This window comes from Mytilus galloprovincialis, chromosome 5, assembly GCF_965363235.1.
Source record: "Mytilus galloprovincialis chromosome 5, xbMytGall1.hap1.1, whole genome shotgun sequence".
Lineage (NCBI taxonomy): Eukaryota > Metazoa > Mollusca > Bivalvia > Mytilida > Mytilidae > Mytilus > Mytilus galloprovincialis.
In genome coordinates, this window is record NC_134842.1 from 98,208,669 (window position 1) to 98,227,446 (window position 18,778).

The window sequence follows — 18,778 nt, forward strand, 5'->3', positions numbered from 1 at the left end:
GATCTTCCCTAACACTAAACTGCCAGATGTGATTCCCCACTATCATTTCATACATTAGCCTACTTAACAATCCATCCTTTGTATTTAAGTCAATCTGCTATCTTCTCATTCCCTCCTCGACCCGAAATGAAAGAGATGTTTGTCCTATATCACCTGTCGCATCAACTCTTTTGCTATAAGTAATTGCACTATCTTTTCATTTTCTAACATACGAGAAAGTGTTAAAGGTGTGTCTCCATTAGCATCCACCTTGTCAACATCACATCCTTTTTCAATAAGTAATTGTACTATCTTCTCATTTCCTACGCAACAAGAAATTGTCAAGGGCGTCTCCCCATCAGCATTTACCTTGTTAACATCAACCTCTTTGTCTATAAGGAATTTTACTATCTTCTCATTTTCTGCCATGCAACAAATCGTCAGAGGTGTCTCTTCATTAAGCATCAGCCTTGTTAATATCACATCCCTTGTCTAAAAATATCTGTACTATCTGCTCATTTCCTTTTTTACAACCAATTATCAGAGGTGTTTGCCATTTTTCACAAATCGTGTTAGCCTCACTTCCGTTGTATATAAGTAACTGCACTAACTCCTCCTTCCCTCCCTTACAAGCAGTTATCAGAGGTGTCTGCCCCTTACCATCAACCTGGTTAACCTCACTTCCTTTGTTTATAAGTAACTGTACTATCTTCTCATTTCCTCAACTACAAGCAGCTAACAGAGGTGTCTGTATCATACAATCAACACATCCTCTGTCAATAAGAAACTGTATTTTTTTCTCATTTCCTCCACTACAAGCAACATGTAGAGGTGTGTGCCCCTTACCGTCAACCTGGTTAACATCACGTCCTCTGTCAATAAGAAACTGTATTATTTCCTCATTCTTTCTCTTACACGCAGTTATCAGAGCTGTCACCCCCTAGAGCACAGCTGGGTTAACCTCGCCTCCTTTATCTTCAAGAAATTGTACTATCTTCTCAGTTCCTTCACTACTTGCAGTTATCAGAGGCGTCTGCCCCTTACCATCAACCTGGTTAACATCACTTCCTCTGTCTATAAGTAACTGTATTATCTTCTCATTTCCTGAGTTGCAGGCACACGTCAGAGGTGTATATCCATAACTACCAACCTGGTTAACATCACTTCCTTTGTCTATAAGTAACTGTACTATCTTCTCATTTCTTCCACTACAGGCAGCAGTCAGAGATGTACATCCCCTACCATCAACCTGGTTAACATCACTTCCTTTGTCTATAAGTAACTGTACTATCCTCTTATTTCCTTCACTACAAGCAGTTATCAGAGGTGAACATCCCCTACCATCAACCTGGTTAACATCACTTCCTTTGTCTATAAGTAACTGTACTATGTTCTCATTTCCTCTTTCACAGGCAGCAGTCAGAGGTGAACATCCACTACCATCAACCTGGTTAACATCACTTCCTTTGTCTATAAGTAACTGTACTATGTTCTCATTTCCTCTTTCACAGGCAGCAGTCAGAGGTGTACGTCCCCAATCATCAACCTGGTTAACATCACTTCCTTTGTCTATAAGTAACTGTACTGTCTTCATATGTTCTTTACTACAAGCAGCTGTCAAAGGTGTATATCTATAAGTTCTAACCTGTTTAACATCACTTCCTTTGTCTATAAGTAACTGTACTATCTTCTCATCTCCTCTTTCACAGGCAGCATTCAGAGGTGTACATCCCCTACCATCAACCTGGTTAACATCACTTCCTTTGTCTATAAGTAACTGTACTATCTTCTCATGTCCTCTTTCACAGGCAGCATTCAGAGGTGTACATCCCGTACCATCAACCTGGTTAACATCACTTCCTTTGTCTATAAGTAACTGTACTATCTTCTCATGTCCTCTTTCACAGGCAGCATTCAGAGGTGTACATCCCCTACCATCAACCTGGTTAACATCACTTCCTTTGTCTATAAGTAACTGTACTATCTTCTCAATTCCTACACTACAGACAGCAGTCAGAGGTGTACATCCACTACCATCAACCTGGTTAACATCACTTCCATTGTCTATAAGTAACTGTATTATCTTCTCAATTCCTCTATGACAGGCAGCAGTCAGAGGTGTATATCCCCTACCATCAACCTGGTTAACATCACTTCCATTGTCTATAAGTAACTGTACTATCTTCTCATGTCCTCTATGACAGGCAGCAGTCAGAGGTGTACGTCCCCTACCATCAACCTGGTTAACATCACTTACTTTGTCTATAAGTAACTGTACTATCTTCTCAATTCCTCTTTTACAGGCAGCAGTCAGAGGTGTAAATCCCCTACCATCAACCTGGTTAACATCACTTCCTTTGTCTATAAGTAACTGTACTATCTTCTCATTTCCTTCACTACAAGCAGCTGTCAAAGGTGTACATTCATAATTTCCAACCTGTTTAACATCACTTCCTTTGTCTATAAGTAACTGTACTATCTTCTCATTTCCTTCACTACAAGCAGCTGTCAAAGGTGTACATCCCCCACTATCAACCTGGTTAACATCACTTCCCTTGTCTATAAGTAACTGTACTATCTTCTCATTTCCTTCACTACAAGCAGCTGTCAAAGGTGTATATTGATAACTACCAACCTGGTTAACATCACTTCTTTTGTCTATAAGTAATTGTACTATCTTCTCATGTCCTCCCTTACAGGCAGCAGTCAGAGGTGTACATCCCCTACCATCAACCTGGTTAACATCACTTCCTTTGTCTATAAGTAACTGTATTATCTTCTCATTTCCTCCCTTACAGGCAGCCGTCAGAGGTGTACGTCCCCAATCATCAACCTGGTTAACATCAATTCCTTTGTCTATAAGTAACTGTATTATCTTCTCATTTCCTCCCTTACAGGCAGCAGTCAGAGGTTTATATTCATAACCATCAACCTGGTTAACATCACTTCCCTTGTCTATAAGTAACTGTACTATCTTCTCATTTCCTCTATGACAGGCAGCAGTCAGAGGTGTATATTCGCTACCATCAACCTGGTTAACATCACTTCCTTTGTCTATAAGTAACTGTACTATCTTCTCAATTCCTCCCTTACAGGCAGCAGTCAGAGGTGAACCTTCCCCACCATCAACCTGGTTAACATCACTTCCTTTGTCTATAAGTAACTGTATTATCTTCTCAATTCCTCTTTTACAGGCAGCAGTCAGAGGTGAACATCCCCGACCATCAACCTGGTTAACATCACTTCCTTTGTCTATAAGTAACTGTACTATCTTCTCATTTTCTTCACTACAAACAGCTGTCAAAGGTGTATATCCATAAGTTCCAACCTGGTTAACATCACTTCCTTTGTCTATAAGTAACTGTACTATCTTCTCATTTTCTTCACTACAAACAGCTGTCAAAGGTGTATATCCATAAGTTCCAACCTGGTTAACATCACTTCCTTTGTCTTTAAGTAACTGTACTATCTTCTCAATTCCTCTTTCACAGGCAGCAGTCAGAGGTGTACATCCCCTACCATCAACCTGGTTAACATCACTTCCTTTGTCTATAAGTAACTGTACTATCTTCTCATTTCCTCCCTTACAGGCAGCAGTCAGAGGTGAATGACTCGAATCACAACGCTTTCTATCAACACTTTTAGAAATAAAGTATTGAACTATATCATAATATCCTCGGAGGCATGATAGTATAAAAGGGTTATCATCATCCTCATAATTATCGTCATTATCATCCTCATAATCATCCTCATAATCAGAATCAAAACAATCATTCTGATAATCATCGTCTGAACAATCTTCAAATTCCATTGTTTCAATTGAATCGGCATTTCTAACGTTAAATCGATTTAAAAACGTGTCGTCGATCGACTTTAATGTTTTGAGGAAAGAAGTTCTATATACTTCATACTTCATTTGAGTATTACAGAAACATTGGTTCATCTTTCCAAGTAGGATATCGCATTTAATTCTCTCAAAATATTCCTGTTCATGCTTCTTTGATATCATTATAGTAAATTTGCCATGTTGTTCATTAATAGATTCTAGCTGTGTTCGTTGATTGAACACTCGGATATCTGAATAACGCAATATACATCTGACCATTGCATCTTCGTTACCAAAATAGCAGCACATAAAATCAAACATTTGGTCATGAATTACCCTATATTTGCGTCCTATTTTCATTACGTAAGTTCCAATCATGCTGTCTAAAATGGTTTTGATCTTAATTTTCGATGTACCTCGATTGATTAGACAGATCTCAAATATGTTTTCCCAGACCAATTTGTTTTTGGCACTATCTTCATTATATATATCAAATAACGATTCCTTCATGATGCCATTATAAATAACACATAAAAATAGTGAGCAATATTTGTATGGATCAAATACTCTTAACTTGTCCCATTCCTTTTGGTATGTTTCAAAAGGACATTCTAAAAAATTAGTCAGCTTGAAAGTTTTGCTTTTTGAATAAAGATAACACATCAGTGGTGTAAAATATACATTTGTATCTTTTAACAACTTAATATTAGTTTCGGATAAATATTGTTTACATATTGTTAATCTATCCTCCCTTGAATAATCTACAGATAAATTACAGATATTGCATTTGAAAACAGTACATGATTCTTTGAATTTTTCATCATTGAAAATATCTAATCGACACGTTGCAGCTATTTTTGTTTCCCCCTTTTTCAAAATTCTTTTCAGCTTTTCTTCATTATTCATCCAATATTCAATACCAGACCTACTAACCGTGAATCGTCCACATATGTCATCTAAAACAAACATCTGCTTTCTGTCCTCTTTATATTGATGCAGTATATCCTGTATTCCAGAACATGGAATTATATTATAATCATTTTCTTTCTGTAGTTTCAAAGCGACATAATGCAACAACATGCTCTTACCAATGCCAGGTTCACCAACTATTAAGACACTATGCTCTGATCCAATGATCTTTGAAATCCTGTGTACCACAGGAGTATCAACGAAAGTAACTTCTTGTTCTTTCCAAAACTCAATCTCGCCTTTCTGGGAATCTTAAAAAGGCAAAGTTAAATTTTTAATCATTTTTAAATAAATCTCGAATATATTAATAATAGTTATCAAAGGTACCAGGATTATAATTTAATAAATACAGCTAAGGTGATCTATTGCTGGGATAAGAAAATTTAGTTTGGTCCACAGGTTAAAATAACCATATAATTGATATTCATGTCAACACTGAAGTGCTGACTACTTGACTGGTGATACTGGTGATAACCTCGGGGACGACACGTCCACCAGCAGTGGCATTGACCCAGTGGTGTAAATAGTTATCAAAGGTACCAGGATTATAATTTGATACGTCAGACGCACGTTTCATCTACATAAGACTCATCAGTGACGCTCAAAACAAAATATTTGTAAAGCCAAACAAGTACAAAGAGTTGAAGAGCATTCAGGACCCGAAATTACGAAATTCCAACTAGAGGCTCTAAAGAGCCTGTGTCGCTCACCTTGGTATATGTGAATATTAAACAATGGACACAGATGGATTCATGACAAAATTGTGTTTTGGTGATGGTGATGTGTTTGTAGATCTTACTTTACTAAACATTCTTGCTGCTTACAATTATCTCTATCTATAACAGTACTTTCTGTGGAAAATGTTATTGAAAATCTTCAAATTTTAAGAAAATTGTTAAAAATTGACTATGAAGGGCAATAACTCCTTAGGGGGTCAATTGACTATTTTGGTCATGTTGACCTATTTTTAGTACTTACTTTGCTGTACATTATTGCTGTTTACAGTTTATCTCTCTCTATAATAATATTCAAGATAATAACAAAAAAACAGCAAAATTTCCTCAAAATTACCAATTCAGGGGCAGCAACCTAACAACCGATTATCCAATTCATCTGAAAATACCAGGGCAGATAGATCGTCATCTGATGAACAATTTTACCCCATGTCAGATTTGCTCTAAATGCTTTGGTTTTTGAGTTATAAGCCAAAAACTGCATTTTACCCCCATGTTCTATTTTTAGCCATGGCGGCCATCTTGGTTTGTTGGCCGAGTTACCGGACACATTTTTTTTTACTAGATACCCCAATGATGATTATGGCTACGTTTGGTTAAATTTGGCCCAGTAGTTTCAGAGGAGAATATTTTTCTTAAAGATTACTAAGATTTACGAAAAATGGTAAAAAAATTGACTATTAAGGGCAATAACTCCTAAAGTGGTCAACTGACCAATTTGGTCATGTTGACTTCTTTGTAGATCTTACTTTGCTGAACATTATTGCTGTTTACAGTTTATCTCTATCTATAATAATATTCAAGATAATAACCAAAAACAGCAAAATTTCCTTAAAATTACCATTTCAGGGGCAACAACCCAACAACGGAATGTCCGATTCATCTGAAAATTTTAGAGCAGATAGATCGTGATCTGATGAACAATTTTACTCATTGTCAGATTTGCTCTTAATGCTTTGGTTTTTGAGTTATAAGCCAAAAACTGCATTTTACCCCCATGTTCTATTTTTAGCCATGGCGGCCATCTTGGTTTGTTGGCAGAGTTACCGGACACATTTTTTTAACTAGATACCCCAATGATGATTATGGCTAAGTTTGGTTAAATTGGGCCCACTAGTTTCAGAGGAGAAGATTTTTCTAAAAGATTACTAAGATTTACGAAAAATGGTTAAAAATTGACTATAAAGGGCAATAACTCCTAAAGTGGTCAACTGACCAAAATACTTATTTGTAGATCTTACTTTGCTTAACATTATTGCTGTTTACAGTTTATCTCTATCTATAATAATATTCAAGATAATAACCAAAAACAGCAAAATTTCCTTAAAATTACCATTTCAGGGGCAGCAACCCAACAACGGAATGTCCGATTCATCTGGAAATTTCAGGGCAGATAGATCTTGACCTGATGAACAATTTTACCCCCGTCAGATTTGCTCTTAATGCTTTGGTTTTTTAATTATAAGCCAAAAACTACATTTTACCCCTATGTTCTATTTTTAGCCATGGTGGCCATCTTGGTTGGTTGGCCGGGTCACCGGACACATTTTTTAAACAAGATACCACAATGATGATTATGGCCAAGTTTGGTTAAATTTGGCCCAGTGGTTTCAGAGGAGAAGATTTTTGTAAAAGTTAACGCAGGACGACGACGACGGACGACGGACGTCAAGTGATGAGAAAAGCTCACTTGGACTTTCGGCCAGGTGAGCTAAAAAGTTGTGCCAAATACGGCTAATGTAATCTATTCATGGGATAGAAAATCCTTCGTTATAGACGTCTCCTTATTACTCGTTTTCCAATGGAATTTATATTTAAGTTTTATAAGGCCAACTAAAATTAATTAGTAGATTTTCATCCAAATTTTTGAAAAAATTGGGGCGGGTGGAAGGATTTTATTTTTTAAATTTTATTTCATATGATACCCTCGTCACGAGTTCTTCATACCGCGGGGTATATGCTAGTGGAAAACAAGCTTATATAATGTTTATACATGCTGTATAAGGAATTCTACACTATTTTTAAATTCTTAAATAAAAATCCCTGATTGGCAACCACTGTTATACATGTACATGTAATTGCCGCTTTAGAAACCTATTTATAGTAAACATCAAAAAGAAGAGAAATGCTCTCTTCAGTTTGACTATACCTACACCAAATTTATTTTGCTTTCTAAGCAATGGTTTGTAGTCCCCATAAAATCAATAAAATGTATTGGTACAATTGTATGCAACACAAGTACAAACTGTATTATGAGTACAAAATAAAATGTAAACGCAGTGTTGAAAGTAATTATGATGTAAAACATGAACTTAACCAAAAAGTAGTTGTTGTTTAATGACTAAATTGAAGGTATTGGGACAGTTACAGAGGGTGTTTGTTGTTGGTCAACAAAATAACAACAGCCAAGGGCTTGTTATAATTAAAATGCGTGTTTGTCGACTTTTTTTTCTCAATATACGGTCATAAATCAAATAAGTTCGTGCTTGAGTCAATTTGTTTAATCCAGTCATGTTTTTTTTTACCAATTTGTTCTACGATTCTTGCGCTTTGGATATCATTCACAGTCCACATTTCCTGACACAAAGTTATTGTATAGATAAAGAAAAAAACACGGTTTTCGATTCACTTGTGACTACCGCAATTTGCGTTCCAGCGTAACACGAATATTTCATGCTCTTCTCGTTATCAATCACTATTCTCGGAAGATGATGTTGTCATCATAGAGCAGCAGAATATGTCGACTTAATCATTTTCGTTTGATTACTCGAAGAAATACAAAAACGAAATTTGAAACAGGAAGTTTTGAATGAAACGAAATTATCGATAGTTCCCGGTAACGGACATGAACAAAATCCGGAAATCGTATTTTTGTTAAATAAAAAAAATCGGGGCGGGACGATTTCAGAGGGGCGGGCGGGGATGAAAATCTAGCAATTAATTTTAATTGGCCTAAAATATACATTTGTCATACACGTAAACAAACTAAAGTGGTCTTGATTACTTATATCCTATATTTAAACAAAAGTCTTGTTTTTAGATGTTTTACTTACTGTTTAGTGAATCATATTTTTCTTCTTTAACTAACAACCTCTGTAAAGTAACAAATACCTTCCTATATATATATGCTATTCATACAATAAACGACTAAACTACAGGCACTAAGAGCCTAAAATACATGTCACTGAACTAGATAAATTTGAATATTCAAAACTGACAACCTCTCCAACATTACAGACTAGAAGATAATTCATGACTACCATTTTCCATTGTTTGTTGATGAACAATTTGTCTGTTTTCAGTGTCTAAGGGAGCTACCATTTGATTTTTAGGGGGGAAGGGGGGGGGGCTTGGATGAAATTTGAAAACTAGAGGCTCTAAAGAGCCTGTGTTGCTCACCTTGGTCTTGTGCATATAAAACAATGGACACGGATAAATTCATGACATAATTGTGTTTTGGTGATAGTGATGTGTTTGTAGATCTTACTTTACTGAACATTCTTGTTGCTACAATTATCTCTATCTATAATGAACTTGGCCAGTAATTACAGTGGAAAATATTTTCTAAAAATTTACAAAAATTTATGAAAAATGTTAAAAATTAACTATCAAGGGCAATAATTCCTTAAGGGGTCAATTGACTATTTTGGTCATGTAAACTTATTTGTAGATCTTATTTTGCTGAACGTTATTGCTGCATACAGTTTATCTCTATCTATAATAATATTCAAGATAATAACAAAAAACGGCAAAATTTCCTTAAAATTACCAATTCAGGACAGTAACCTAACAACGGGTTGTCCGATCCATGTGAAAACATCAGGGCAGATAGATCTTGACCTGATAAACAATTAAACCCTGTCAGATTTTCTCTTAATGCTTCGGTTTTTGAGTTATAAGCCAAAAACTGCATTTTACCTCTATGTTCTATTATTAGCCGTGGCAGCCATTTTGGTTGATTGGCCAGGTCACGCCACATATTTTTTAAACAAGTTACCCCAATGATGCTTGTGGCCAAGTTTAGTTTAATTTGGCCCAGTAGTTTCAGAGAAGAAGATTTTTGTAAAAGATTACTAAGATTTACGAAAAAATGGTTAAAAATGGACTATAAAGGGCAATAACTCCTTCAGGGGTCAACTGACCATTTTGGTCATTCTGACTTATTTGTAAATCTTACTTTGCTGAACATTATTGCTGTTTAGAGTTTATCTCTATCTATAATAATATTCAAGATAATAACCAAAAACAGCAAAATTTCCTTAAAATTACCAATTCAGGGGCAGCAACCCAATAACAGGTTGTCCGATTCATCTGAAAATTTCAGGACAAATAGATCTTGACCTGATAAACACTTTTACCGCATGTCAGATTTGCTCTAAATGCTTTGGTTTTTGAGTTATAAGCAAAATACTGCATTTTACCCCTATGTTTTATTTTTAGCCATGGCGGCCATCTTGGTTGGTTGGCCGGGTCACGCCACACATTTTTTAAACTAGATATCCCAAAGATGATTGTGGCCAAGTTTGGATTAATTTGGCCCAGTAGTTTCAGAGGAGAAGATTTTTGTAAAAGATTACGTAGATTTACGAAAAATGGTTAAAAATTGACTATAAAGGGCAATAACTCATAAAGTGGTCAACTGACCATTTTGGTCATGTTGACTTATTTGTAGATCTTACTTTGCTGAACATTATTGCTGTTTACAGTTTATCTCTATCTATAATAATATTCAAGATAATAACCACAAACAGCAAAATTTCCTTGAAATTACCATTTCAGGGGCAGTTACCCAACAACAGAATGTCCGATTCATCTGAAAATTTCAGGGCAGATAGATCTTGACCTGATGAACAATTTTACCCTTTGTCAGATTTGCTCTGAATGCTTTGGTTTTTAAGTTATAAGCCAAAAACTGCATTTTACCCCTTTTTTCTATTTTTAGCCATGGCCACCATCTTGGTTGGTTGGCTGGGTCATCGGACACATTTTTTAAACTACATACCCAAATGATGATTATGGCCAAGTTTGGTTAAATTTGGCCCAGTAGTTTCAGAAAAGAAGATTTTTCTAAAAGATTACTAAGATTTACGAAAAATGGTTAAAAATTGACTATAAAGGGCAATAACTCCTAAAGTGGTCAACTGACCATTTTGGTCATGTTGACTTATTTGTAGATCTTACTTTGCTGAACATTATTGCTGTATACAGTTTATCTCTATCTATAATAGTATTCAAGATAATAACCAAAAACAGCAAAATTTCCTTAAAATTACCATTTCAGGGGCAGCAACCCAACAACGGGTTGTTCGATTCATCCGAAAATTTCAGAGCAGATAGATCTTGATAAATAATTTTACTTCTGTCAGATTTGCTCTAAATGCTTTGGTTTTTGAGTTATAAGCCAAAAACTGCATTTTCCCCCTTGGTTCTATTTTTAGCCATGGCAGCCATCTTGGTTGGTTGGCCGGGTCATGCCACACATTTTTTAAACTAGATACCCCAATGATGATTGTGGCCAAGTTTGGATTAATTTGTCCCAGTAGTTTCAGAGGAGAAGATTTTTGTAAAAGATAACTAAGATTTACGAAAAATGGTTAAAAATGGACTAAAAAGGGCAATAACTCCTAAAGTGGTCAACTGACCATTTCGGTCACGTTGACGTATTTGTAAATCTTACTTTGCTAAACAATATTGCTGTTAACAGTTTATCTCTATCTATAATAATATTCAAGATAATAACCATAAACAGCAAAATTTTCTTAAAATTATCAATTCAGGGGCAGCAACCCAACAACGGGTTGTCCGATTCATCTGCAAATTTCAGGGCAGATAGATCTTGACCTGATGAACAATTTTACACCATGACAGATTTGCTCTAAAAGCTTTGGTTTTTGAGTTATAAGCCAAAAACTGCATTTTACCCCTATGTTCTATTTTTAGCCATAGTGGCCATCTTGGTTGGTTGGCCGGGTCACGCCACACATTTATTAAACTAGATACCCCAATGATGATTGTGGCTAAGTTTGGTTTAATTTGGCCCAGTAGTTTCAGAGGAGAAGATTTTTGTAAAAGTTAACGACGACGGACAACGGACGACGGACGACGGACCCAAGTGATGGGAAAAGCTCACTTGGCCCTTCGGGCCAGGTGAGCTAAAAATGGTTCATAAGAGGGCAATAGATAATAATAAAATGTCAACCGACAATTTCTACCATCATTAAAAATGCCTCTATCTTGTCATATTGCTCATTTATTCTGTTTACAGTTTTTGTTAATCTATATTTTTGGTCATAAATGCAAAACCTTGTAAAAGTCGTCATATTAAAAAAAAAATTCCAAAGGAGTCTACCAAGGATTTTGGTTCAAATGTTCATTACCAACTTTAAGATTTTAGAAATCAAAGTTCTAAAACAACTTAGATATCAGGCTTACAATTTTGTATGCAATTTGTGCAATATATCTATAAAAAGACTGATCAGTGGCGCTAGAAGTCAAAAACTTCAAACTAGATACAAAGTTGAAGAGCATTGAGGGTCCAAAATTCTGTTACGTTTTTTCAGATACAGTCAAAGTAATATATTTATGGGGTAGAACATTCTTAGTATTTCGACAAATTAAAGGTTTATGACTGACTACTTCTCTTGAACTAAATTGTAATGTGTGTATTGTTATGCGTTTACTTTTCTACATTGGCTAGAGGTATAGGGGAGGGTTGAGATCTCATAAACATGCTTAACCCCGCCGCAATTTTGCGTCTGTCCCAAGTCTGGAGCCTCTGGCATTTGTTAGTCTTGTATGATTTTTAATTTTAGTTTTTTGTGTATAATTCGGAGTTTAGTATAACGTCCATTATCACTGTACTAGTATATATATTTTTAAGGGGTCAGCTATAGGACGCCTCCGGGTGCGGGAGTTTCTCGCTACATTGAAGAACCATTGGTGGCCTTCAGCTGTTGTCTGCTCTATGGTCGGGTTGTTGTCGCTTTGACACATTCCCCATTTCCTTTTTCAATTTTATTTGAAGACTAACACATAATGCACATTAGAAAATATATTCAGGTATATTATCAGAAACATATCAATGTTTAATCCGTGAAAAGAAAACTAAAAATTTAGTTTTCGAGTTAAATTGGTATTCTTTAACATGTTTAAGTTTCAATTTAAATAACCTATGATTTTTCATGCATCTAAGCATACGGTCTTTTTAAGCAACATTCATGTATAAATAAAAATGTGATATTCCATTTTGAATAAGAATTCTAAAGGCACAACCAACCTTCAAAACAAAAATCTACGTATATATTAAAGTTTGTAGAAAAAGATGCAAGTACGAAATGGCAGCGAAATCGCTGATTTAATAAATAAGCGGCTATACATGGATTAAGGTAATTGAAATAAAAAAAAACATCAATAGAGATACGATCACAGCGAACGACTCAGAAAATGTTGCACGGTCTGAAAGGGCTAAGAGGAAAGTCACAGAGCTCCAGATAAGAATTCACAAATTGGGTTTTTTACCCACCATTTTCTTTTATAATTGGGTAATAAAGTTTTTAATTGCATTATCAATTCCAATTCACCCCTCATGTTAATATCAAATTGGGTTTTTCACCACCAAGCTCCTTAATGTATTGGGTTTTTTCATCAACCCAATATTGAATATTTAGGCAATATCAACCCCAGATTTTTTTTCCATCCTAAATATGTTTCTTTCTTTGTTTAGCTGTTTTATTTGCATGATTTGGTTTAGGGTTAGGGTTATTTGCTAGCTGTTTTATTTGGTTTATTCACTGAGAAGCAATTGTAGGTTTAATTTGTGTTCCGTTTCAAACCTTTTGCCAGTTTTGTATTTTCTCATATAAACTGTAAAAAAACGAATATATGTATTCACAGGCACTCGTCTTATACCTTTATATAATAAATTCTGAGACCAGTGACTGTGTGTGTATTTATTAATTAACTCTAAAATGAAAAAAAAATAGTACATAAACTCTAATTATACTTGAATGTTTTGTTTTATTCCAATTTTCATAAATCTGGGTTTAGTCGTCTTTTATTAGAACTTTTGGTTTCTAATGCTTTATCATGTCATAATTGATTTGGCCTTTCACTTTTTCCAACTGATTTCGTTTTTGAGGAAACCCTGCTTTTATTAGCAATGTTCTCGTTAAGGTACGCACACACGCCTGTGTGTTCCATGGACGCTTCCTAAAAACACTGGCTGAGTCTTGTTATAATCATAACTTTCCCTAAGCTTTTCATGCTTCTATTCAATATTTTTACCGGACATTCACTTTCGTTTTAATTCAATGTATGTTACATGTATGATAAATCCCGAGCAATGCAAAAAAAAAATACGACTTCATGACACACGCTAATTGGATAAACGCCGAGAAGATCAAAATGTTTTCAAAAACATGTGTACGGTCGGGCTGAGGCTATTGAATGATTGAGCAACGGAAAACTCTAACAGGGGCCCATTTCAGCTACTTGATGCAGGGATCTATTTTTAAAATGAAAGGAAATTTCCAATTATAAATATCATATAAAATAAGTTTACGCGACGACTGTAAACAGATAAGGGTAAATAACGCAAATGGTAGTCAATAAAAGGGTTGAGAACTCATGGTTTTGGAATATCATTGGGTTTTCCTTTGAATTAATTGGGTTATTGAACCCTGCAATGGGCAATTGCATTGGGTTTTTTATTATTTGTATTGCGTGATCACGCAAATACGCAGCTTATCTGGAGCTCTGCGGAAAGTTGCAATCCAAGAAAAACAACTAACAATAAGGAACAAAAAAAACCTCTTTTGTGGTTATTTTTTGTTTTGATTTTCAATAATAAAACTGAAATATTGAAATTTAAAAAAGAAAATTTATTGCTATTAGATTTATTTTGGAATATGATGGAATGAGTTACATTTCTGCATTAAAATCAGAAAAAAACTTAATGATTTAATAGCATTATCAGCATAGATGTTATCAAGGTCATAGACCTGTATAAACTTCATTCTATGTCTCATTTTATGTGCCAGCCAGCAGTGGAAATATTGTGTTAATTGGTGGTTTCATCTTAATCATTTTATAATTTCACTAAAAAGGTCATACTGTAGACGACAGGATTAAAGTTTTACTTACTTTGGCAATTTCCTCCATGTCTTTCTTCAACTGAGTTACTGTATTGAAGAGAGTATCAAAATTCTCTAGTACATTCATGATCCTGATAGAATTATGATCTGTTTTACCTGCTACTTGGTTGGTATATTCAGCTAAAACTTGTGTTTGCTTTCGAATATCATTGACTAATTCCAGACCAAGAGTTGTACCACTCAAAAAATGTTGACCTAACAAAAATAGTTTGGTAATAGAATAAACATTATGGTTTGCTTTACGCCTGCAAGACTACATAAACATGAAACATGGTTTTATCAGTTTCTAAATCATGTAGATTGATTCAGTTCAAATTATTAAATACCACTGTCAACTGTAAGTTTTCTCATTGCCATTTACTATACCACAATTGTAAACCTCAAAGAAACAAGAGCAAACCAGCCAGGATACTTTAATGAATTTATATGATAAATGAAACTGCAGCTAGAATGTTATAAACAATGGGGTATCAGGATTATAAAAGTCTCTCTATTAAACTGATGAATTTATCTATTGAATAAAAAAAAACATGTCCAAATGTTCGTTTTATCTGTTTATCCTATGTATACCATTGTTATAACACACGTTGCACATCTATAAATATAGGCAATACAATTTTTCAGAGGAACTGCTATTTGAGCTAAAACTGTACCACTTTTGCTATGAAGTTTCGTAAAACATTATATTCTAGATTAGGGTCTTCATATTCTAGATTAGGGTCTTCATATTCCTCTCTATTTTTGGCAAAAGACAATATATATGTGTGCAGCATATTTCCAACGTTTATATTCCCTGAACTTTGTAGAGTTTAAAACTTTTACTAAAATACTGAACTAACCCTCCCTTCACTTCAATAAAATTGAGAATGGAAATGGGGAATGTGTCAAAGAGACAACAACCCTCTCCCTAAAGATGTGTGGTTACCAAAATAGCTATATTTACAATGTGCAACTTGCAGCTCTCCAAGTCTTTGCAGTTTACAATACCAATGATAAATGTATTGATTGATTGCTTGGTGTTAGCTTTTCGCCTCTTCAACTCAAAAAGTGTACATCGCCGCAAATATGGTTTTAGGATGACATCATTAGGCCATACCAATTTGATAAATAGTTCTTCGGACATTTGTTATTAAAAAATGGGACAAGCGAGCGAAATTTTTTTGTTTTTAAAAATTCTTGAAAATTAGTTTTTGACAGGCGAGTGGTCTGCAAGAGGAGCGAGCGGTATCTTTTTTTTAAAAGTGATACATGCTATGTTTATCAAACAGAATAAGAAGGAAAAGCACTGATGTTATGATGCATAAGGCCTGTTATCCAATTTGAATACATTATTCTGACTCTTAACAAACAACTGTAGACTCTTTGATCTTGCAGCATGCAAATATTTGAAAACCAGATGCTCCGCAGGGCGCAGCTTTATATGACCGCAGAGGTTGAACCCTGAACGGTTGGGGCAAGTATGGACACAACATTCAAGCTGGATTCAGCTCTAAATTTGGATTGTGATTAAACAGTTGACACAGCATCGGTTTCTGACACAATGAATTTGGTCTAATGAACTTAAAAATTTGTGTTTGCCTTTGAGCAATTCACTATGCTGTTGAATATTAATCCTCTCAAAAAAACGTTTGAAGAAATTTTCTTTTTATTTATGAAATCTGAAATGAGAAAAATTAAACCCCTAACCCCCCCCCAATTTTTTTTTACATCCCCCTTTCCCTTATTCCAAAACTGATCTCAATTCTAATTTCTAATGGAGTTTGCAACAATAACTACTCATTTAAATACATCATAAAATATTAAATTGTAAAAAAAGTTCTTGTTATCACTGAATGGTAAAGATTGTTTTAATTTATCAGTTGGTAGTAAAAGTGAATATACATTGTATATTGTATAAAACAATGATTTAAGTTGATTCAACTACTATTTTGGACAAAGAAAGATAACTCCAATTGAAAATTTCTTGCTATTGCGCAATATTGTGCAATTAGATATTTCTTGCTATTGCCCAATACTGTGCAATTGAAAATACTTGCTATAGCACAATACTGTGCAATTGAAGATTTCTTGCTATTGCACAATACTGTGCAATTGAAAATTTCTGCTATTGCACAATACTGTGCAATTGAAGATTTCTTGCTATGGCTGAATGCTGTGCAATTGAAAATTTCTTGCTATTGCACAATACTTAATAAAATAATTTTGGATCCTGATTTGGACCAACTTGAAAACTGGGCCCATAATCAAAAATCTAAGTACATGTTTAGATTCAGCATATCAAAGAAGCCCAAGAATTAAATTTTGTTAAAATCAAACTTAGTTTTATGTTTAATTTTGGACCCTTTGGACCTTAATGTAGACCAATTTGAAAACGGGACCAAAAATTAGGAATCTACATACACAGTTAGATTCAGCATATCAAAGAACCCTAATTATTCAATTTTTGATGAAATCAAACAAAGTTTAATTTTGGACCCTTTGGGCCCCTTATTCTGTTGGGACCAAAACTCCCAAAATCAATACCAACCTTCCTTTTATGGTCATAAACCTTGTGTTTAAATTTCATAGATTTCTATTTACTTATACTAACGTTATGGTGCGAAAACCAAGAAAAATGCTTATTTGGGTCCCTTTTTGGCCCCTAATTCCTAAACTGTTGGGATATAACTCCCAAAATCAATACCAACCTTCCTTTTGTAGTCATTAACATTGTGTTTAAATTTCATTGATTTCTATTTACTTAAACTAAAGTTATTGTGCGAAAACCAAGAATAATGCTTATTTGGGCCTTTTTTTGGCCCCTAATTCCTAAACTGTTGAAACCAAAACTCCCAAAATCAATCCCAACCGTTCTTTTGTGGTCATAAACCTTGTGTCAAAATTTCATAGATTTCTATTAACTTAAACTCAAGTTATAGTGCGAAAACCAAGAAAATGCTTATTTGGGCCCTTTTTGGCCCCTAATTCCTAAAATGTTGGGACCAAAACTCCCAAAATCAATACCAACCTTCCTTTTGTGGTCATAAACCTTGTGTTAAAATTTCATAGATTTCCATTCACTTTTTCTAAAGTTAGAGTGCGAAAACTAAAAGTATTCGGACGACGACGACGACAACCCTAACGTGATAGCAATATACGACGAAAATTTTTTCAAATTTTGCGGTCCTATAATTATCAAATGATTATTAAATTGATAAATTCAGTTTGTAACTTTTTGGTGAGAAGCCCTTTTGACAATGTTTGAGGTTTAATTAAATTCCACCAAGGGCTGTTCCAAAAATAAATGTAGGGGAGGCACATTTTTTTTGATTGGATATTTCATTTAAATTTTCAAGCAATCTTTCTTAAATAACCACCACCCATCAAATTTTAATACAGGTGCCTTCAAGTTCCTCCCCCCATACAATTTATTCTGGAAAGGTTCTTAACAAAACATTAGATTTTCTCATGGTTGACGAATGTTTGGTTGCCTATAATTGCTTGCATCTACTTCTTTTGAATTTTGGTGGATAGTTGTCTTATTGGCAATTAACCACATATCCTTATTGTTATATTAAGAGCTGTACTTGGAACAGAAGGATATGTGTTCTCATCAAAACTAACTTCTTAGTACTGTGAATTGTAAGATGCACTCTGGGAATGAATAAATTTTAATATCAGATAGATTTTTTTTTGATAGTAGGATTTTGACATATTTCACAGTAAATTGCAGGCTTATTGAAATTACTCTGACGTCCAACGGCTTTTTGCCAGACAATCCCCAGCCCCAGCTTGTCTGGCAAAACAGCCGTTAGACGTCTGAGTAATCTGGGACTATATAGGTGATGCCTACGGCTGTTGTTGAATTTGTATGTGTTTGATATCATCAAACGAAGTATTGACAGACTTTACCCTTTTGTCTTCATAAAATATATCTTCGAATGTAAATGATGACGAACAACGGATGGCAGCCGTTTATTCAATGATTACTTGTCCTCGGAATTGACCCGAACCACAACTGATGGCTTGACATTTTGATTTTTATATTTCCTTTCACTTTTTATTGATTGATCACATGTGACTTTGAACCCAGATTAGATTATATGCAAAAACAAAGCGTCAGTGAGAAAACAAAATCA

The 18,778-nt window shown here is 34.7% G+C and overlaps 1 protein-coding gene across 1 annotated transcript; it reads right to left on the bottom strand.

Annotated features, from left to right (window-relative positions):
• Positions 1–780: 780 nt before the first annotated feature.
• On the bottom strand, positions 781–14,875 carry LOC143076852 (uncharacterized). Its single transcript, XM_076252746.1, has 3 exons — positions 14,650–14,875; positions 8,562–8,601; positions 781–5,025 (listed from the first exon to the last, which is right to left on the bottom strand). The coding sequence occupies exons 1-3, from the start codon at positions 14,725–14,727 to the stop codon at positions 920–922; spliced, it is 4,224 nt and encodes a 1,407-aa protein (XP_076108861.1). The 5' UTR covers positions 14,728–14,875; the 3' UTR covers positions 781–919.
• Between the last annotated feature and the right edge of the window lie 3,903 nt (positions 14,876–18,778).

Bases quoted from the DNA above. Each gene is read 5' to 3' on its own strand.
- LOC143076852 (XM_076252746.1), bottom strand. From the start codon at position 14,727: ATGAATGTACTAGAGAATTTTGATACTCTCTTCAATACAGTAACTCAG. The intron at 8,602-14,649 runs GTAAGTAAAACT...GTTACTTTACAG, and splicing joins ACATGGAGGAAATTGCCAAA to AGGTTGTTAGTTAAAGAAGA. The intron at 5,026-8,561 runs GTAAGTAAAACA...TGCCTTTTTAAG, and splicing joins AAAATATGATTCACTAAACA to ATTCCCAGAAAGGCGAGATT.